General features: G+C 38.4%; 1 protein-coding gene across 5 annotated transcripts in view; it reads left to right on the top strand.

The window, feature by feature from the left end:
* Positions 1-17,746, top strand: part of USP15 (ubiquitin specific peptidase 15) — a 61,670-nt gene extending 43,924 nt beyond the window's left edge. For 4 of the 5 annotated variants that reach the window (XM_062016961.1, XM_062016952.1, XM_062016979.1 and 1 more), the window contains 14 exons: positions 7,991-8,164; positions 8,509-8,667; positions 9,388-9,612; positions 10,387-10,470; positions 10,560-10,654; positions 10,813-11,001; positions 11,679-11,794; positions 11,921-12,196; positions 12,513-12,583; positions 12,945-13,060; positions 15,771-15,920; positions 16,335-16,438; positions 16,982-17,070; positions 17,378-17,746. In XM_062016961.1, the coding sequence (XP_061872945.1) occupies positions 7,991-8,164; positions 8,509-8,667; positions 9,388-9,612; positions 10,387-10,470; positions 10,560-10,654; positions 10,813-11,001; positions 11,679-11,794; positions 11,921-12,196; positions 12,513-12,583; positions 12,945-13,060; positions 15,771-15,920; positions 16,335-16,438; positions 16,982-17,070; positions 17,378-17,563 (2,034 nt within the window). In that variant the 3' untranslated portion in view covers positions 17,564-17,746. Of the gene's footprint in view, positions 1-7,990; positions 8,165-8,508; positions 8,668-9,387; positions 9,613-10,386; positions 10,471-10,559; positions 10,655-10,812; positions 11,002-11,678; positions 11,795-11,920; positions 12,197-12,512; positions 12,584-12,928; positions 13,061-15,770; positions 15,921-16,334; positions 16,439-16,981; positions 17,071-17,377 lie in introns of those variants that run through there. The other variant, XM_062016970.1, reaches the window with a different exon arrangement.
* The last annotated feature ends 5,038 nt before the right edge of the window (positions 17,747-22,784 follow it).

The following is a 22,784-nucleotide window of genomic DNA, read 5'->3' as shown; positions in this document are numbered from 1 at the left end:
CGAACTTTCCTTGTATGTTGTTCTCCAGCCCCCAGCCAGGTTAATGGGCCTTATCCACCCACTGTGTCTTACACTGATGAGCGCTAAACAGCACAGTGCTCCACCAGCAGTCTCTCAAGTGCTGAATAGAAAGGAAGACTTCTCTTTACCTGTGGCTACTGTTGCTGGTATAGCCCAGCTTGAAATTGGCTACCTTTCCTGCAGGGATTCACTGTTGACTCTTCCACATTTCCCCAGAAAAAGACCACTGGGTCATGTTACACAAAGCTCCTTTTTAGCCAGTCAGCCCCCAGCCTGAAAGTGGTACTAAGTTATTACATAGTTAGTCCAGACTTATTCATCCAAGGCATCCATAAAATTAAATTTATTCCAGTTTCTAAAACTGTTTCCATGAGGATACTTGAACAGTGCAGGAAGTAATTCAGATTTTCTTTTTTAGCATGCTGCACAAAAGATGGCTAAACTGAAAGGGAGAGGGATGCACATTTTGCAGAATGCATTCTAAAATAAAAATTATATATGTAACCTTTCCTGATTACAGAGTTGTGTCATTATGCTACTGTAAAGGAAGAAAAAATAGATTTTTTTGTGTGTAGTGTGTGAACCAGAATCATCTTTTAAAAGTTGGATTAAAAGAAAATTCTTAGTGCATAGTGAGTTTTGGTTTTCATGATGCTAGAATGTTTGTCAGGCTAGACTGATTAAAGACAAGGATAATTTTGATTATTCATTCAAACTTTTGTTAAACTGGCATATATTAATTTGCATATTTGTAGCTTTAAAAGTAATCTTTTAGATGACAATAATAAGCATGAGTTATTGCCTTTAAGAATCTTGATACAGCTTAACAAACTTAATACAGTTCATATCAGTATCCCATTGTGTTAACTAGATTTAATTCCGAGGTCTGCCTTCTAAGTCCTGTCAGCTTTGACTTCATTGCATTTCAGTTATATCTAGGGAATCATGTTCAAATAAGTTCTGAGAAACTGTAGTGTAAATAAATACAATTTTGCTGATTTGCCAGTCAGTGCTCTAGGTAAAAAAAATTAGTTGTGTATTGAGTAGGGCAGCTTTTAGTTTGGCATGCTATCTTCATTGTGTCCTTGATGGTGTGTTTATTCAGATGCATTATTTGGCAGCTTTCTTAGCAAGTGTAAAGTACTTTCAGTTCCACCAGTTACTGTCTTTGAAAGACATATTGTTCAAAGGTTAATGTTATCTAAGAAATCCATGTAAGTGCTTTTTAGTGAAAGTATGACATGTTCTTAACACAATATGGTCTAGCAGACTGTGACTTCCACTGTCTTCTTCCTCATGACACCATTTAATTACCTTCTTTCCAGCTAACCTGAATGCATACATTTCATTGCACTCATTTGCTATTGCTTCACCTTCTGTGATTACCGGAAAAACATTGGATTACTATGGCTAGAGGTGTAATTCTTACGGTCAAAGCACTCTGAACACATTTGATCCAGTCTTTTCTAGGAAGCAATGAAGAAATGGACCCAGATAGTGTGTGTGCCTGATTAGGGAATTCTGCTTGGGAATATTGGGTGCTCTAGGCTTTAACCAGGATGATGGATCAGACTGCAACCTCAGCAAGATTGGAGATTACGCAAATCTATAAGGGGAGGGCTGATAGACCAGATGAGTGTGCTGCCTTTTAGATGGCACTCAGCAGGCTGGAAAAATGGACAGACAGAAACCTCATGAAGTTCAATCAAAGGAAATGCAAAGACTACACCTGTATAGGAGTAACCCCAGGCACCAGTGCACTCAGAGACTTGGGGGGGTGGGTGACCGGATGGCAGAGAAGCAGCTGGGGTCCAGCTGGACAAAGAGCTAAACACGAGCCAGCAATGTGTCCTGGCCAAGGCAGCCAAAAGTCTCTTGGGCTGCACTGGAGGCAAGGGAGGGGATCCTTCTCTTCCACTCAGCAAAGTGAGACAGCCCTAGAGTGCTGGATTTGCTTCAGGGCTCCCCAGAAGCAGAGCGATGGGGATATATACTGGAGCAAGTGCAGTGGGAGGCCACAAAGATGATCTAGGGATTGCAGCATCTGACTTATGAGGAGAGGCTGAGAGTGTTGGTATTGTTCAGCCTGGAGAAGAGAAGGCTCCAGAGCAAAGTACCTTCTCTGAGCAGTTGTGTTTGACGAGGCAATCTCTAGAAATGCCTTCCAACCTCACCTATTGTGTGATTCTCTGATCTGCTTTGTACTCTTAGCCTATTTACGTTCTTAAGGTGTCTTCCTTGATAACTATGTCAACACAGGGGGGTTTATCAGGATACATCTGGTTTCTTTCAACAGAATTTTGCAGAGTTTTAAACTCTGAAGTGATTTTAAATTTGATTCATGTTCTATTTCAAAAGCTCTGCTCTATTCCCTTCCATTCAGTCAGTGCAGAGTGTAATCAATGTAGGTGCCTTCAACAGATGAAATTTAGTTTATCCACTGAAATCCGGATGATTTCCACTTTTTTCAGATCTTCATCCTTCCCAGACAGCATTGAGGTCCTAGTGCAGGACTATGCTCTAAGCAGGATTTTTTTTTTTTTTTAAATGTGACTCCTCACATGTTTATGGCTACATAAATGCAGAGAGAGACCTGGGAATCCTGGTTGATAATAAACTGAACTGAGGCAGCAATGTGCCCTCATGACCAAGAAGGCCAATGGCATCCTGGGATGCACCAAGAAGAGTGTGGCCAGCAGGTCGAGGGAGGTTCTTCTCCCTTTCTACTCTGCCCTGGTGAGGCCTCACCTGGTGTCCTGTGTCCAGTTCTGGGCTCCTCAGCTCAAGAGGGACAGGGAAGTGCTGGAGAGAGTTCAGTGCAGGGCCACCAAGATGATCAAGGGACTGAATCGTCTTTCATAAGGAGGAAAGGCTGTGGGAACTGGGGCTGTTTAGTCTGGAGAAGAGGAGACTGAGGGGGCATCTTATTAATATTTACAAGTATCTAAATGATGGGTGTCAGAAGGTTGAGACATCCCTTTTTCTCTATTGTGTCTAGTAACAGGACAAGGGGTAATGAAACTGGAACACTAAAAGTTCAATTTAAACATAAGAAAAAACTTTTTTAGTGTGAGAGTGAGGGAGCCCTGGCACAGGCTGCCCAGGGAGGGTGTGGAGTTTCCTTCCTTGGAGGTCTTCAAGACCCACCTGGACATGTTCCTATGTGACTTTGTCTAGGTGAACCTGGTTCTGCAGGGGAGTTGGATCAGATGATCTCTAAGGCTCCCTTCCAACCCTGATTCTATGGTTCTTCGAAGCGTTACTGTGCTGCCACCTGCAGATATTTCCCAAGTATTGCTTAGCCATTGAACTAGTGATTAGAGCTCAGTGTTACTGGTGATGAGAGCTCTGTCGACAATGTTTTTTTTTCTTTTGCAATGAAAACCTGAGAGTTCACAAAGTTTTCATTTTGTGATTCAAAAATAGGAGAAGAATGAAAGTAAATGTTTCAATTAAACCCACTTTTTTTCTATATTTTCATGGTTTTTTCCATTAGTGGGATTATGTATACTTGGCTTGTGAACAACAGCTGTGGGGAGATTTGCAATGGAGTGTTTCAACAGTTTTCTTACAGAAACATTCTACAGTTACTTATGGCAGTGAGTTTATCCAGACAAAATATAATGTCTTTCACCAAAAGATGAAATTAGTAAGTTTTTAGTGCTCTGTTTCAATTTCCATAGGCATATGGAGTTTAGGTTAAGGGATATATAGTGGATATGTGTCCAGTTCTGGGCTCAGAAGGACAAGGAACTTCTGGAGAGAGTCCAGCGCAGGGCCACCAAGATGATCAGGGGACTTGGAGCATCTTCCTTACGAGGAAAGAGTGAAGGAACTGGGACTGTTCAGCCTGGAGGAGGCTGAGGAGGGATCTCATTAATACTTACAAGTAATTAGAAGGTGTATGTCAAGAAGATGGGACAATGCTTTTTTTTCTGTAGTGTCCAGTGATAAGAAAAGAGATAATGGACAAAAGCTGTAACACAAAAAGTTGTACTTAAGGAAAAACGTCTTTACTGTGAGGGTGAGGGAACACTGGCACAGGCTGCCAGGTGTGGAGTCTCCTTCTCTGGAGGTTTTTAAAACCTGCCTGGGCATGTTCCTGTGTGAGCTGACCTAAGCTGACCTGCTTAAATAGGGGAGTTGGACTAGGTGATCTCTAGAGGTCCCTTCCAATCCCTACCATTCTGTGATTCTATATGTTAGCTGAGTACTTTTCACCATATCTTAAAACTAAGCACTGGAGATAAAAGTAGTTTAATGGGCAATATGTTTTGTTTTCTTTGAAATTTTATTTTTATCATTATTTCTGTGTAACATCCCTTATGGGATATGAACAAATGTTTCCTTAGAATCATCGGATAATTTGAGTTAAAAGGAAACTTTGGGAGGTTTCTAGTGCAATCTCCCGATCAAAGGAAGGTTGGCTCTGAGGTCAGACCAGGTTACCCAGGGCTTTATCCAGTTGTATCTTGAAAATCTCCATGAAGGCTGCACAGCCTCTTACTCCACTACTTGACTGTTCTTACATGAAAGCTTTTTTCTTAATGTTTCTTGTTTCAACTTGGGCCTATTGTTTCTTGTCCTTCCACTATACACCCCTGTGAAGAGCCTGGTTCCATCTTCTAACTTCCCTGGAGGTTCTAAGCTGCTGTTGAGTCTCCCTGAAACAGTATCTTCTGCAGGGTGAACAAGCTCCAATGCTTCAGCCTTTTCTCACAGAGCAAGTGCTCCCAGGCTACTGACTGTCTTGGTGGTTGTCTTTCTTCCTTCATTTCATTTTCTTTTTATCAATTAAACAGAGTCCTTGTTATCAAAGTTTTCCCATACTTTAATGATGCGGATTTAGAGAGATATAACGTGTCTATTATTATTTTTCTACCTATATGAAGGTTTCATAGGACAGGTAGACTTGCTAACAAGGTGATAGTCTAGTAGTGGAATTACAGTATTCCAGTGAGGCTACAGCATTGAGATGGATGACACTAAAAAAAGCAATGATGTATTGTTCATGTACCTGTGCATCTTAATGCCTCCCACACCCTAAATTACAGCTCTGCTCTCTAAACAGTAGGCTATGTGTGTCTTTACAGGTGCTTAAGTCTCATATTTAACTCAGTTTAGAATTATTGTGGGATGTTTGTACATCAGCAATGCATGCAGTGTTGCGTGATATGGTTGATGTACAAATGGTGTGAAGCACTGTTTCATCCAGTTGCATTGTTTCACGAGTTTTCTTGGAGGGTGATTACGACCCCTTGATACCAATTACATGAACAGTTGTTAGCCACACATTGCTCTGCTACAGAGATTTTTTTTTCCCTAGTAAGTAGTATGTAACATGGAACTGTAATGTCATTGTTAACCTTTGTCATGCTAAAGAACAATACTTCTCTTGTGTGGTTTGTATTATAGTTGGTCTTGGGGTTTCTACATTCGTTCCATCTTTTCCCACGACCATTTCGCTAAACGACAGGTTTGAGTTCAGAGACTGAGCGCTTTACAGAAGCTTTGTTGGCTAAAGAAAACTTGTGGAGACTGCAGTACCTGAAATCAAGTGCCATTCTTTTACCTGTGTTGTTCACAGATGGTTTTCTAGTTTTCTGTAGTTATTCTTTATTTGTTTAGCTTTTTTTGGTTTCTATTATTCTTCATCTAAACTAATAAGTATACTATTAGTTTACCTATGTCTGTGTTTTAAAATAACCAAAATCCACACACCACTAGGTTGAACAGGGCACATAAATCTGATGACTTTGCTGTCTAGTAGATTATTTTGGTTCTAATAGTTACTTGGTTTTGTGTTTTTTCATTGATGCTTTCCATAAGGCTTTATTGATAAATTACAACAGATCCTATCATAAGAAAAGAGGAACGTAGGCTGCCTTTCAAATTGACTTCTGGGTGCTTTTTGTCCTATGACTTTGATCATGATCTTAAATAGTTCTCCATTGCCAGCCTTTTCAAAAAGTAAACATGTTTGTAATTACTAACTTTGCCAGTTTTGTTGAAATGAGTATGTAGCCAACTGTTATTACTTCCTTTAACAGCTACTCTTTTGCAAGTTAGGGAAATCTGATATTTTAGAAAATATGTCAGCTCTGTATCTTAGAAATTGCAGTGTTCAGATAAATATTTGTGCATTCCAGTACCACCATCAAGTGTCATCGTATGTTGGAATGTGGAGTTTCTTATAAGGAAAAGAGGAAGTTATATGTAGTAATCTTCCTGACTTATACACACAAATATAAATTAATATTCTGAGAAAGTGACAAAACCATCAGGCAAAAATTGGAGAAAGGTAAATTAGATTTTTTGTGAAACAACACAATGTCAGGACTTTGTGTAGTGCTTGACTAAGAACCTATAGAAAAATTTACTTTGCATTATTTAGTTTCTTGTTCTGTATGTTCTAGACTGAGCTGATCAGCTGAAATGATTTGATTTCCTAAAGCATCTTAAAAATCTGAAAGAAATGAGAGGAGGGAAACCTAAAATATATTTCTAGTTATGGTTAGTTTAGCATGATTTGCACTGAGCAATGTTTCAGAGTATCTGGTGGAACTTGGTAGTCCATCCGTTTATTTAGGTTGATGCTAAAAATAATCCACTGAAAACTCTGACCGCATCTGTATGGATTTGAGGCCAAATGTTTCTCTTAGCTGCATGGATCAGTTCAGAACTGACAAAACAGATCTGTGAGATGGGGGGACAGGGGTTGAGATCACCACTGCTAGGAATAAAAGGTCTTTGCTATGCAGCAGGAGAAAAATAAGCTTTCTTCAACCCTTAGTGTCTAAAACAGCCTGCAATACCATGTTTTTTTTGCAGTGTGGGTAGCTCATGAAAGCTTTAGGTGAGGAGAGGGAGAAAGGAGTGTGATGTAGGCATGAAATTCAGCTCTGGACAGCATATGATTGGGTTTGCTTTGTAATATTACACAGGTACAATAAGCAGAAATAGGAGTAACGGTTTTTTGCTCTGCTCGATGAAGTTGTAATTCTTCCAGTCTCAATTTTTAAATCTTCCACATGAGAGTATGTGGAGCTTTAATATTTGTTCTTCACCTTGTTTCCAGAGAGGCAGATGAGACCACTGAAATGTTTGATCTTTCTAGGAATCCTTAATGCTAAGTCAGGACATGGAGATCATATCTGAGTGGTGGTGGAAAAGTTTTTGTTTAAAGGAGTAGCACGCAAAAACTCAAGGTGGCTTCCTAAAATTCTAAATCATACTTCAGTGACTACATCCTGCTATCTCTTAAGTGCTGATAGAAGAGACTAACTGGTACAGAGGATAAGTCATTATCTCAGTCTAAACTGAGGCCTTTACTTTCCTTGAACTAATTTCAGCTGTAAACAGCTTCACAGAATTTAAAATAACAAAGCTGGCTGCACCAGTTCAGATTCAGCGTCTAGTCCATCTAGCATAGATTACTGTCTTAACAGGAATCTAGGAAGAGGAGGCAAGTATCCTAACTTGCCCTTCCCTCCCACCCCCATCAAAATCTGTTTTCAACTGTTTTGGTCACATGTTGTTCTGAATGTGGTGTAATTTGATTTACCAAGCCCTGTTGGCTCTTCTCTTTCAAGTCTCAATGCAATCTCTCCTTGAAGCCCTGTAAACATTGTGCATCTATAACAGCTTTCAGTAAGGGGTTTCATAAAGCTACTGGTCATGTATCAAGAACCACCTTCTTTTCTTTGCCTTGAACCTCGATTAAAAATTGCATTGTCACACTGTGGTTGTCTGGACTAAGATTTGTAAGAAATTATGATGGTAAGCTTTTGAAAAGTACTATCTGTGCATAAGTTATCATGATAGCTACAGCCAGTCTTAGTGTAAAACCAAGCCTTTTTTTTTTTCCATTTTAAAGTATTATTTATGACTGTTTTAACAAAGTTCGAATATTCTTTGTTTAGAACTAGTTCAAATCACTGTTCTAAAAATCCTCTATTTCTGTTTACAGTGTCTGAGCAACACACCTCCTCTTACAGAATACTTCCTCAATGATAAATACCAAGAAGAACTGAACTTTGACAATCCGTTAGGAATGCGAGGTGAAATAGCAAAATCTTATGCAGAGCTGATCAAGCAAATGTGGTCAGGAAAATACAGCTATGTTACCCCAAGAGCATTTAAGGTCAGTTGGGATTTAACCTGAATGTACATCATCAGTTTGGGTTTTGTAGCTTAAGTATACAAAACTTACAGAAATATGCAAGAATTAAAATTTGAAGTAATAGTCATCACTAGGCAGCCCGTTCATTTAACTATTAAAACACGTTGGTGTGTATTTACGTAACTATCAACTACCTTTGTGCCTTGGTCTTCGACATTAGTTTTGATTTCCTGTCTCCATTGAAAAGCTTATCTTTTACAACAGTAACTTCTACCTTTTCAGCTTTTGCTATAGCATCTCAGAAGTTTGCATTCTTTATAACTATCAAGGTACAAGAAGGATAATTTGTATTTGTGTTTCTTTAGACACAAGTGGGACGATTTGCACCACAATTTTCTGGGTATCAGCAACAAGATTGTCAAGAGTTACTGGCTTTTCTCTTAGATGGATTACATGAGGATTTGAATCGAATTAGAAAAAAGCCCTACATTCAGTTAAAGGATGCAGATGGGAGACCAGACAAGGTAGTGTTCTTGGTGTTGATCTTCATCTTAGTTACGGCTGTTAGTTGCAAGTTACTTCTACGTGATTCTACACTGAAGGGTTGGGACACTGATCACGAATTACTTCTTCTGGAAGAGATTTCAGAAAATAAGCCAAGACCTTAAAATGTTGATCTTGTTTAAGTACCCGTCTAAGTATCTGTTTATTTGGAAGAGAACATAAGAGATTCCAAAGAAACACAAGGAAGAATTTCTTCACTATGAAGGTGACAGAGCACTGGAACAGTCTGCCCAGATGGATTGTTGAGTCTCCTTCTCTGGAGACATTCAAAACCCACCTGGATGAGTTCCTGTGTGACCTATTCTAGGTGGCCTGCTCTGGCAAGGGGCTTGGACTAGATGATCTTTCAAGGTCCCTTCCAGCCCTTGAGATTCTGGGTTTCTGTGAGTTAATTACTTCAGATATAACTGTAGTTTTATTTGCTTTTGTCTTGTCTCAAGCCACTTGAAGCCTCTGTAATGGCTATGCAATACCACTGGCAGAATTTCTGTCCTAAGAGTAGCATATATCTTTTAATCTCTGATCCTGATAATAGTTAATAGTAACATATCTAAAAAGGTGTTTTGGAGTGAGATCTCTGTGTTTAGGTGGTAACTGAGAATGTTCTATCAAGTACTCTTACTTATTCACTATTCATTTCCTACTACTTTGTCATAACCCAGGTTGTGCTTCAATTACAGGTGGTTGCTGAAGAAGCCTGGGAAAACCATTTAAAAAGGAATGATTCCATCATTGTAGATATATTTCATGGCCTTTTTAAATCCACTCTAGTTTGTCCTGAATGTGCTAAGATATCTGTTACCTTTGATCCCTTTTGTTACTTGACACTTCCGTTACCTATGAAAAAAGAACGCACTCTGGAAGTTTATTTGGTTAGAATGGATCCACTTGCAAAGCCTATGCAGGTAAGCCTCTTCATTTATGTACAAAACTCCTGATTCGTGAGATGGCTATACAGGAATTAATAGTGTGGGAAGAGTACGAGTTCAGTAGAGCTTTTGTGAGTCTAAATAAGACTTGAGATAGCAAACACGTGCCATATTTGGTAATTCATTACAAAGTTATATCATATTTCTAATTAATCCTGTCTTTAGTTACTACACAAATAACAGATAGGAGTCTTGTGTGCAGTTTCATTACAAACAGCAGGTGTATTACACTAAGGGAAGCCACGGAGAGGTTTTCTTTTGACTGTTAATCATCAGGTTCTCTATCTGCATGTGAAATTAGAATTCAGTCTTTATCCATTGCTTGCCGTGGCTTTTTTCTCACTACTACTCTATAAACGGCTAGTGTTGTATTCCAAATTTAAGAATCTAGTCAATAGCGTGCGTGCTATTTAAATTCTTAAATAAGTAGATGTTGTTGATACAAATCCAAGCAATTGGTGCTGTTAGTCTTCTAATGGAGAAAGTAAAATAACATTAAAAAGAAAGCATCGTTTAAACTAATACATGAAGTAATCAAAGCGTGTATGTATGAATAAAGTTATGAAGGTAACTACTTCTGTTTTCAGAAACTGTTGGAATCTTTGCAGTTGATTTACCTACTTTACATTTGAGTTCAGGAATGTGAAAGAAGGACATGAAATATGCTGAACACACTAAGTTTGGTTTCTTTCTCATTCATATTTGTTCTCTTAAGAAATTAAGGTAACATCCTATTTATTTTTTTTTTAGTACAAAGTAGTTGTTCCCAAAATTGGAAATATATTGGATCTTTGCACAGCACTGTCGGCTTTGTCTGGTGTTGCTGCAGATAAGGTAAGAATGATCTCTTATATAAAGGACAACAACGAAGCTTTTAACACATATTAACCTGATTTAATGATGTATACTTTTTTTCTTTTTAGATGATTGTTACTGATATATATAATCACAGGTTCCACAGGATATTTGGCATGGATGAAAATCTAAGTAGTATTATGGAACGTGATGACATTTATGTGTAAGTATAGATAATATGCTTCACATCTGTTTGCAGTTTTAATTATTTGCAAAAATAAAACCTAGACATAAGAAAGACAAACCTTGGGGCTTTTTTTTTTCCTTTGTGGCCTTCTGAATGACAGTTGTCCTTTGCCTTCGTAATTGTTTTTCTTTTAGATTTGAAATTGCTATCAATAGAACAGAAGATACAGAACAAGTTATAATTCCTGTCTGTTTACGGGAAAAATGCAGGCACACTAGCTACAGCCATAGTGGTGCTTCACTGTTTGGTCAACCTTTCCTCATAGCAGTGCCTAGAAACAATACTGAAGATAAACTGTATAACCTGCTGCTGCTAAGAATGTGGTAAGATTATCATTTAAGGAAAAACATGTCTGTTATGGATAATGCTAATAAGCACTTATTTTTACGAGCATTCCTGACAAACTGACTTGGTTAGAATACTTAGCCTTTTATTTGCTTTCTGTTAAATATATTCAATCCTGGTTTGGTAAAATGGAAATGTTTTTCCAGTTATTCTGTTACGGTTATATTCCCTGTATGTACTATACACGTTTGTATACTAATTTATGTTGTAAAACTTCATGGTAGACACTTTCTGAGACTAGACTGGAGGAGGTGTCATTATGCAGAAGAAATGAGAGTCTTGAAACTTACAGTTTAAATTTATCCTTCATTTTCTGTTGATGTTCTCTGTAAATATTTTTTGTGTAAAAAGAATATTGTTAATGAACAGCTAAATAAGTGATTTCTGGACAAACAAACAAATACCAACAATCAAGTTGTATAAAATCAAGTAAGGGCCAAAAACACAAGATAAGATCATAGACAAGCAGGGTTTCAGATGTGTCTCAACGATAGACATGTGACCAAAAAACCCTATTTTGAGTAAATCAGAAAGGAATGCAGGAATAGAGTACACTACAAAGGATTTGCTGTAACTGTTTCATTATCCATCTTGAACAATGTAAATATTTAAAAATCCAGTGATTCTAGCTGTTGCTTTTATTTGTTACATTTAGCCGATATGTAAAGACATGTACTGAAAGTGAAGACACTGAAGGATCCCTACATTGCTGTAAGGACCATGGTATCAATGGTGATGGCCCAAATGGAATACATGAAGAAGGATCTCCAAGTAAGACCAAATAATCTAAACTTGTTTAGTAGTTTGTGTTCAATTTGAAACTGCAGTTAATTCTGCAGGGTCTTTCAACTGTTTTTCTACCTCCTTTCTTTCACCTTATTCTTCCAATTGTTTCAGGTGAAATGGAAACAGACGAACAAGATGATGAATCCAGCCAGGATCAGGAACTTCCTTCAGAGAATGAAAACAGCCAGTCAGAAGACTCAGTCGGAGGTGACAATGACTCTGAAAATGGATTATGTACCGAGGATACTTGCAAAGGTCAACCACTCACGGGACACAAAAAGCGATTATTTACATTCCAGTTCAACAATTTAGGCAATACTGAAATAAACTACATCAAAGATGATACCAGGCACATTAGATTTGATGACAGGCAACCTAGGCTTGATGGTAAGTCATCGGAAACAGCTTGGGCAACATTTGGTTCTGAATACTTTTCTCTGACTCCACTCCCATAGAATAGTGTGTTGTTCTCTCTCTATGCTATTTGATATATCTTTTCTTCCCAGTAGTAAATTTTGTATAAATAATTAATTTATTATTGTAATTAGCTCTTGAAAATGCAGAAGTCGTGTGTGCTTCACTTATTCGTCTTAAATTCATGCAAGCGTTGTTGAATTCATTTTGAAGAGTGTTTGCCCAAATGTAATACAATTTCAGCTAGAGCAAGAAATAATATTGAGAGAAAACATGTTTTTCATCTTAGAAAGATCTTTCCTTGCTTTGGATTGGGATCCTGAATTGAAGAAGAGATATTTTGATGATAGTGCAGCAGAGGTAAGCAGTTTATGTTGCTCCCCTTTCCAGCACTAATGAAACTTAGATACGAAAAATACAACTTAAGTAATGTGACATAAGAGATTGTAAGTCTTCAAAAGAAGTTAGTGTATCTTTTTTTCACATTATTCCTAGTAAACATGTTGTCATAAATTAACATTTACACATGTAAGTAATTGACAAATCCGAGGCTTACTAATTTGCAAGTAAATCTGAAGCTGTGAAAACTTTTTGCTTGAATGGTTTCTGATCAGTTTTTCCGTATATAGGAGATTTGTAGTTACAGTTTATAGTAAGACGACATCACTAAAATGAGTTTTGTTTCATTTGTTCTCTTAACTCAAGAAATACTTCTCTTTAGGATTTTGAAAAACATGAAAGTGTGGAATATAAGCCTCCCAAAAAGCCTTTTGTGAAATTAAAAGATTGCATTGAGCTGTTCACAACAAAGGAAAAACTAGGTGCTGAAGACCCATGGTAAGGACAGAAATTATGTTCTATGGTCTGTTTCTCAAAATGTGATCAAAACTCCACTTGAACATCAACAGTTACCTAATTGATTTCTTAGTGGTATTTTGAATCTTGTCATTTCAAGTGTAGCTGAAAATTCTCAAAATGTTTTCTGTTGTGACCCGTTGCCTAAAATCGTTACCATACACAGAAAGTTGTGTTTGTGGGAGAGACAATTAATGCATCCAGAACTAGGAGGAAGGGCAGCTCCGTAAGATATTCTGGTCTGCAAACTCTGATGCACAGTGAATAACACGGTGCCAAATCCAGCACAGTGGTTTAAACAGATATTTCTTTCCGAGATGAGAAAGGTTGGTGCACACTGAAGTAATTTATGCAAATACGTGCCTTGTGTTGATCCGTGAAATAGGGATGTGCTTAAACAACAGGTTTGTGGCATGGAGGATGTCTGTAGTCAGCAGAACCTCTCAAACTCAGGTTCTGACCATTAAGATCATGGCAGAGACTCGTATTCTGACTCATGGTTCTTCCAAATGACGATTTGGAATCGTATCTGAATATTCACCATTACAGGATGTTCCTGTAAGATCCTTCTCCAGGTGTCTTCTAGCAGATAAGAAGCTCAGAATTCAGTCTGAGGATCTGACGCTTCGTTTGTAGATACTTACAAGTTTTGGAGACTTGCAAACTTTGTCACCAGACATCATCCTTTATGTGGGATGGGGAAGCAGCTGACTTAGAAATTCTCATTGTTTTTTTCTGAGTTTGCTAGATGATACAGTCCTGGATAGACTATTTGAGATACAGTGTGACTGAAGGATGGTGAAGAACTTCCATTTTTGCAGCACATTTTAAGCAGAATATTTAAACTACAAATTACAACTACTGCTGAAGTCAAGCAATTGCTACTAGATACTTCTGACCAGAGGTCATTATTCCCATTCTTTCTTCATTTGTCAGGCCTTCACAGAGCTAATCTACAAGAGCTCATCATCTCTAGTCCAGCACTATTTATATTCCAGATATTCCAAGCCAACTGGAAAAACAGCGCTTCAGTTACAGCTTGCCATTATAGTTCCTCTAATTTCTTATCTTTATCTGACGTTACTATGTAAAGACATTTGTGCAGTTTCTCTTTAATTAGAGCTCATCTTTTTTTTTTTCCTAGATACTTAGTTTTTAAATACCAAAGTGTAGAATCTGCATAGTCAGGAGGAGGAAAGGGGTTTTTTAGTAAGCTTTTGGGTTTTTTTCAGATTCCAGTAGTCACTGTTACTTGGTTTTAGTGATAGGTGGGATGGGGTGGGAGATGAATGACTTTGGAAATTGAAACGTGGAAGAACCACACTTGTCTGTTACAGCTTTTCGTACAGTCTGTCTTCCTGAAGCATTTTCATAACCCTCCATCCTTTCTTTATAAAATATGAGAGAGCTGCTTTTAACTAAAGATACAGGATCTACTGTAGAGGACAAGGATCCTATATTGAGGAGTGCTGCTATTGTTTTTAGAAAGCTTCACTATGAGCATGCTCACACACTGCCACCTCCCATTTTAACTGAAGGGATATCAATGGTGTTAGTAACATGTCCTGGTTTAGGCCCATCGATTAGCCTCAAGTACCAAAGACCTGAGGATTGCCAAAGGGTTAGGAGAGCTTAATTACTGCTTTAAGGTTCAGGACAAAACACACCAGGTTGCTCGGCTTGGGGAAGAAAACAGAAAAAATAATTTAGTGCAATAGCAACAAAAACATAACCATAAGACCCCAAAACATAACCAAAATAAAGCAACACAGAGTGGTACAACAATGAAGAGTCCAAACAGCCCTTTAAGAACACCTTCTCCCCACCCCTCCCCTCTTCCCGGGCTCAGAGCCCTGATCTCCCTGTTTTTACCTCTTTTACCCCTGTTTTTACCTCTTTTTACCCTGAATGGCCCAGGGGGGCAGGGAGTGGGGGTTTCAGTCAGTCTATTCCTGATAGCTTCTGCCATTTGTCCCTCCTCAGGACAGGTGGGCTCCGCACCCATCCTCCCTGCAAGTCCATGGGGTACCTCACACACACAGCAGCCCTGCACGGGTTGCTCCGATGCGCATTTATTCCAAAGGCTGCAGCTCCTCTTCGCCTCTCGTGTGGGGCTGCCCTGCATCCCACAGGCTCTCCAGCACGGCCTGGGCCATGGCCATCTCCACACAGTCCCTCGCCTGTCCGGGTGCACTCACACAGAGCTGCTGGTGGCTCTCAGCCCTGCCATGACCCTGGATGGGTTGGAAGGGTACAGCTGCATTCTCACCACGGCTTGCAGAGGGGTCTCTGGTCTGGTGCTCCTCCTTCCTCCTTCTCTGACTGTGGGGTCCGCGTGGTCGCCTCCATCTTGTATCACTCTTACACCTCCTGCCAGCACTTCCAATTCCTGTCCCTAAATAGTGATCACAGAGGCGCCAGATTGGCCCAGCCAGGCCAGAGGTGGGTCTGAACCCAGGGGCCAGGGGAGAGTCCAAACACTCTTTACTGGGTCTTCACTGCAGCCTGCTTCCCCTGTTACCAAGTGAAAGCTGCTCCTTGCTAAACCGTGACATAACAGAAGATGGAATGTCTGTGTGTCTCACCTTCTGCTCATTCAGTTACTCCCATGTTACTGCCTTTCTTTATGGTAATGTATTTTAACATCCATATGGACTGCAATTATTTTAAATTGATTTTTTTCTTCTTTTAGGTATTGTCCAAACTGTAAAGAACATCAGCAGGCTACCAAGAAGTTAGACTTGTGGTCACTGCCCCCTGTACTGGTTGTTCACCTAAAACGCTTTTCCTACAGCAGATATATGAGGGACAAGTTGGATACGTTGGTTGACTTTCCAATAAAGTAAGAAACCAAAGTATTTTGGTGCTAGAAGTGTACAAGTTGGCACAACTAGGATGTGTGTTTAATCCAGAAATTATGTAAAATCCCCTTGTTCTCAGCTTTCCTGCGTGGATCCAGTAAACACTGATGACAAAATGCTTGTAGGTGTGAAGTATGAACTTGGAATAATAATAATATTAGATAAAAATGGAAGAACTCTATCAATAGTCTTGAGTGAGATTACTGGTTTCTGTTCCACTCCTCAGAAAGAGATGCACTGTTAGTGGAATCTGGCGTATGTGGGTTTTGTGGAGAACATAAAGGGCTCAAAGATCCCCAAAACATGAAATGGTTAAGAATATTATTAACATGACCTTCTTTTGGTTGTTTTTTTGTGTTTTGTTTTTGTGTGTGTGTCTTGTTTTTTTTAAACAGTGACTTGGACATGTCAGAGTTCCTTATTAATCCCAATGCAGGGCCTTGCCGCTACAACTTGATTGCTGTCTCCAACCACTATGGAGGAATGGGGGGAGGGCATTGTAAGTAGATTTCCAATATCATCATTCTACACGTCAGCTTTCTTTCCATGTTTTGTTTTGATTTAAGTACTGATCGCTCAGACTCAGTGGCATCTTTTCATGGTTGAGGGACGAGTCATTTTCATTACCTTGAAATGCCTTCACAAGTATTCTAACATGGAAATCTATATGAAATGAGCTTTCAAGGATAATTGTAGGTTCTTTTATACTTCTAGCTATGCGTAATGTGAACAGAGAAAACATAAGAGCTCGGTAAGAGCTACTGTACTCTTAGACAAGTAAGACAAAATCAGTTGTGTGTTTTTGTATGCCATTTATCTACTCAAAAGAAGAAAGGAAAATGAAAAAGTGACTGAGGGGTTTTATATAGCCTCCTTTCTCATCATCTGTTTTCTTTAGAAGGGGAATGTTACTGGCTAAAAAAAAAGTGTGATACTAATAGCGATAATGTTTTAAATACCAAGTGTTTGATAGTATGAGCAACTGATTGTATTACACCTATGAAGATACAGAGTCCTTAGACGTTGTACCTTTTTGTCCTAGATACCGCTTTTGCAAAAAATAAGGATGATGGAAAATGGTACTACTTTGATGACAGTAGCGTGTCCACTGCATGTGAGGACCAAATAGTGGCAAGTACCTTTTGTATTCCTAGAATTGTAACTGTTGATGATGATGTTCTCCTTGAGGGAAGAGAAAGGTCGAGAACCTTGCAGTAAGTTTTTAGGTAGTAGTTTGTGTGCCTTCAAAGGACAAGATAAAAAAATAATGGTTTGTTCTGACATGCAAAAATAACTTCACAGAATGGTAACTTGCATAAAAGCTTTGGATTTCTTTGTAATTTTATCTTGTAGACCTGGAAACAAACAAAAATGGTAACTTGAACTGTAAATATTTGTGTGGAACCTCATGAGCGTGTTGTACTTCTCTTTGTTACAGTCCAAAGCAGCATATGTGCTCTTCTACCAGAGACAGGACACTATCAGTGGAACTGGCTTTTTCCCTCTTGACCGGGAAACTAAACAAGGTGCTTCAGCTGCCACAGGCATCCCACTAGAAAGTGATGAAGACAGCAATGAAAATGATAATGATATAGAAAATGAAAATTGTATGCACACTAACTAATGGAAGAACTAGAAGCCATAAAAGAGACTTTCTTCCTGGGGATCCCTATTGAAAGAGCGAAATGGCCCCCCAAACTAAGAATAAAAATCTGAGATGGGGTATTTCAGATAACAGAATGTAAATCTTTATTACATTTTAACATGTGCAGTACTTGAAGTGAAACAATAAAAACTTAAACAGAAATTGTCTCTAATGCATTTACAGTCTTGTATTCACAAGCTATATATAGGAAATCACGAATAAACCCCTTTTAAGTTTTCTGCTGCTGTTCTGATGGATTATGTTTTCTTTTGTTTTGGATGTGAGTTAATAACTAAAATGTCAAATCTGTGGACTTCTGACATTTATTTTCTTAGTACTGCAAGAATACTACTGCCAAGTTTAGTTTCTGGATGAATATATACGTGTTCCTTAGGCTGTCACACAGACTGCAAGTAAAAATGTCATAAATATATAAGCAGTAGTTTTCTTGAAACAGCAAATTTTTTTTCTCCCCACATTTTTTTCTTTTTTTAAAAATTCGGTCACAATAGAAGAAACAGCTTGAAAAGGTGTTTTAACCTTTTGTGATATAGTCAAGCATCCAGAATATTACGTTCATCTTACTACTGCTGCTGTGGAACAGGTTCTGGATTTCATGCTGCATTAACAAAACGTTTTTCAATTAAATGTAAGTATCCTTTGTTGCTTGTTGGAATCTACTCTGCAGACATAACTCCTGTTATCTTGCTTATAAGACATGCATAATTTTAATCTGATGTCAGTCCAAAATTTAAAATTGTGCTCTAAGTTCTCTCTCCCCAGTTTTTGTAGTTTGACAGCTGGCAAACTACCCTCTCGTAGGGTCAGAGTTAATAGTATTCTATATCCATAGTAACGACTGTGTATCGGGCTTAGGTGAGAATTTTTTCAGTAGACCCTGCCTTTAAATTGTTCGTGAACAAAATTACATTTAAAGGTAGGCCTGTTAATTTTCTTTGTGTGTTCCTGCTGGAATTCACCATAGCCTTACAGCATATCTGAAAAGTGACTCGTGGTAAGAGAATTGGCATTTGCATGTTCAAGTCAGAACCTGTACAGTACATAAAGCGTACATAGAAACTTTGAATTGGATTTCAGTTGACTATGTTCAGGGGTCCAGGATGCCAAAATAAGTGTGACAGTTTGAAACATTTTTTAATTTGCTGCTTTCCCTTTGATCTGGTTGGAAGAATGTATTGTTGATTTGTATACAATACTGCCTTTGCGAGGGGCTGTTCAGTGCTGGGGCACACCTCACATATCTACTATCTGGAGAATTGCTTTGTGTCCCACTGTTTAAACAAATTATTTAAAAAAGAAAAAAGCAAAAAGTATGATGTTCTTCACTTGAACTAATCAAATACAATAGGTTATAAATTGTGTATTGTAAATAAAAGTTCACTCTGTGAGTGCACATTTTGGTAAATTATTTATTTATGTTAGCATTAAAAAGTTTAAAAAATTGCATTTGACCAGGATATAAATGAGGTATGTTGGACATGGCTTTGCTTTATACCTTGATATTAAAACTGGTGTTTCATCCTGGTATTTTAAAGCTGCTTTGAGGTTTGTTTTTTTTTTTTTTTAAATGTAAACTAACCTCCTGCATGACAGAGGTTAAAATTTTGTCTGCACTTGAGTTCACTTGGGTTTACATTTGAAATGCGCATGTTTATTTATACAGATTTCAATAAAGCTATTCAAGGCCTTATTTAGTCTTCCATTTTCTTACAAATTCTTTTCCCACAGTGTTTGTGTGATGCCAAGTCTTCCTCTATTATCAGTTACAAAACAGCTGTTTAATGACCGGCAGGGAATGAGATCAATAGTATTTCCAGAAGATAGTATATATAAAAAGGATTGTCTCCCGTCATTATCTGGCTCTAAAAACATTTAAGGCTGAAAAAAAAAATCATAAACCATTATTTGGGGTTTTTAAATGTAATACTGTAACCATAATTAATCAAGTGGAAAGGTACTAACTCCGAGATGGTTGGTGGAATGAAGAAGCAGTATATTTAAGATTAGATAAGCTGATACAGTGCAGGGAAAACTATACAAGCTTTTAGCTTAAAACCTGGTGTTTAGGTGTGAAATACAGTAACCCAATACAAAGCTATGTACTAAAAATAGCTTGTGAGTTAACTTGTGTATCACTGGAGATATGAGATGCATCTGTGTGAGTAGAGGAGGGAATCCCAGAGAAGCCATCATCTGAGTCACATACACACACACACACACACACAGAGCCCCGCTACAGCTGTACCCCTGTTGGGTTTCCCACATCATATTAGCATCAAGTTTGCTTAGAAAAGGCATGAAGGAGCAAAGGATCTGGTTTGACTTTGCACAGTCTCACTTTGGAGTTTGTAGAGTGGAGCTTTAAAACATGGTAACTCAGTTTCCAAATACACTGTTCTCCCTTTAATATAACATACACAGAGATACAGAATCTTACCTTTGAAGGAATGTACTTACCAACTAACAGCTGGATCATCCAGAGTTTAAAAAGGGTATTGATCAAAGTAATAGGAAGAAATTACATAGATAGCTCCTAGTTTTTTGTTGTTGTTAATTTGGCATCCAAGATCACACACACAGAGTTTGTAAGCTTCCTCAACAGACAGAAAACCCAGTAACAAGTCTACATGCTAGTCTCAAAGGTTTCTGGGAATTCAGCGAAATTGTGGGTTTCATAAAGGTGTTATGACAAGATTCATCAGCTCTGGACACACTTTACAGAAAGCATATTGGTCTCACGGTGTCTATCAAAAGATATTGTCACTCAATGAGTCATTTACAGAGAGAAGAAATAAGGTCCTAAACATCTCTTTATGAATTGTGTCTGGTAAAAATCCACAGTATTCTTTCTTTTTTTAGTTACATTGACAACAAGCTTTTTGGGGTTTATGCTGATACTTAACAGACCTCAAAATGGTAAGACATAGCCTTGTTAATGCAAGAGTCAGAGGCAAAACAGAAGGCAGAAGATGGCTTCGCACTCACATACTCCACAGATTTTGTGGCAGCAGTATGTCATTTAAAGCCTGGCTGGGAGGGAAGGAGAGTTGACAAGGTACTACCCAGGACCTTTTGGTTTAGTCTGCTTCAGACAGCATTCTGAGTGCTTCAGTGTAGACCAGTTCCCTGATCTTTTATAAGATATGTCATCTGCTTATAAAAGTCCTGCCTGCCTTCCTTGCACACTGAAGTTTGCAACTCTGAGATGACAGACAAGAAAGGCCATTAGGTCTTACCCTGCCAGATGTCACAGAAGCTTCTGCCACAAGTTGCTAATGGAAAGACCACAATCCATTTAAATTTTCTTAACAAGTTAGTGCCACGTTGTGGAGTGCAGTGTTATTTTTTTTAAGCATTTGGAAGTCTTTAGAGGTATGGCAGGCAAAGAAATGAATTGGCAAACTCACCAGTTTTCTTCAAAAATTTTGCCACCTTCTTTGATGTGAGACTCTCTAATTTCAGGGTATGGTTTCTCATTGTTTCTAAGTGCTAGTTACTTCAACAAGATATAGATCTTGTTGAAGATCAACAAGATCTATAACAAGCTATAGATGTCATGATACAGTATAAAAGCTATACTTTAATAGAATAGAATTCTTAGTCTCCAGACAAATCATTCTCTTCAAATTTTTTTAGTTCTTTTTTGTTACGAAGTAAACCAATTGTGAAAACGATTCCACTTTCTTCATTCTGACATTGCATGCTTTACTGGCACCACGTGCTCCTGAGGTAAGCAGAGAGACCTGTCTTACTGAAAAGAAATCGTATCTTCAAATAGCATGGAAACTCTAGAAGAGTCCAGATGTGACTAATTTATGACCAATTTATCCCATGAACTAGAGAATGAACAGGGTTACAGCGTGCTGGGTAGTGTTACCAGTCATCCTGGGCCAAATAATGTGTAAACTAATATAGGACTCGATAAAGAATTCACATCCGTTGGTATGGTTTTGTGAAAAGTAAGTTTTGTTATTTGTGGGGGTGGAAGTAATTGGAAAAGAGTAAATCTAGATGATAACATAGGTGCACCTAGAATTATTAAAGTTTCTGGCACTTAATTATCTATCAGAGTAAGTATCCCATTGCTCTCATGAAGAGATTAGTGTTAAGCTATATCACCCAATACAAATTTAAGAAACCAACCAGCAATCTCAAAATAGTTACCATTAGGAAGTCATTTTGGAATAGGGGTGCTATAGGGGTGCCAGAAGTTACTGGCACTTGGTCTTAAATTAATGTTTCTATTCAGTGTGTAAAATATTCAGATCATAGCTACAAGTGGTGCCCTAAACCCTTTGCAGCACTGGTGGATCAGCCATTCAGCATGAGCTCCCAGTGGGAAATGGTGGCATAAGAACTTGTCCATGGATACAGAAGCAGAAATAAGAAGTTGACTTAATCTTCCCAGGTTTGTGGTAAGGATTCTGGCAAAATACAAAAAGTTGCTACCTTTTAAATGTTCAGATTGTAATCTGTGAGACGTTATAGGGAAAAAAGTTACAACTCCAGAGTAAATACATATACACTAACAGATATAAAGAAGATTTGTTTTCTCAGACAGACTTCTCAGAAGTGCCTCAGTTTGTGTGCAGTACCTTATGAGGGGGGAAAATAACTCTATGCAGCAGGTACTGGAGTGGAGTAATTGCTTTAAAGCAATTACTTTTTAGCAAAGAGAAGGAAGATGCAAGGGCAACAACCAGCAGAGATGAGTGGTGGGTGTTGTTAACTCTGGGCTGGATGCCCGCCCTGGGCCTGGGAAGGAGGCAGCTGTAACCCTTCCCACGCTGGGATGGAGACTTAGAGCCATCTGCCTCTGCTTTGAGACCCATGCATCTGTATATACCCTGTTCTTTTCAGAGGAATGCTCCTTGCTCTTCAGATCTAATGGCACCACTTAAAAATCCCTATAAAGTTTTGAACAGAGGCCTGAATCCATAGGTATTTGCTCAGTACTCAGCATGGTTTGAGGAGAGGCCTTCACTCACTTGCATTACAAGAATTCATTAAAATGAGAATAAACCACATGGTCTTGTTTCAGGGTGGCAAATGGTATGATTTTTCTTCCTTTTCTGCACCATTGCTACTAACAAATTCATGAAGCCACTCCAAATCACATCTGAACAATCTCTCTGATTTATGATCATTTCCACAAAGTAATTTTTCCCCCTGGTTACTG

The sequence above is a fragment of the Colius striatus genome, chromosome 1 (genome assembly GCF_028858725.1).
Source record: "Colius striatus isolate bColStr4 chromosome 1, bColStr4.1.hap1, whole genome shotgun sequence".
In the NCBI taxonomy this organism is placed as follows: domain Eukaryota; kingdom Metazoa; phylum Chordata; class Aves; order Coliiformes; family Coliidae; genus Colius; species Colius striatus.
Note: the sequence above shows the minus strand (reverse complement) of the source record. Positions and strands in the feature narration are given on the sequence as shown.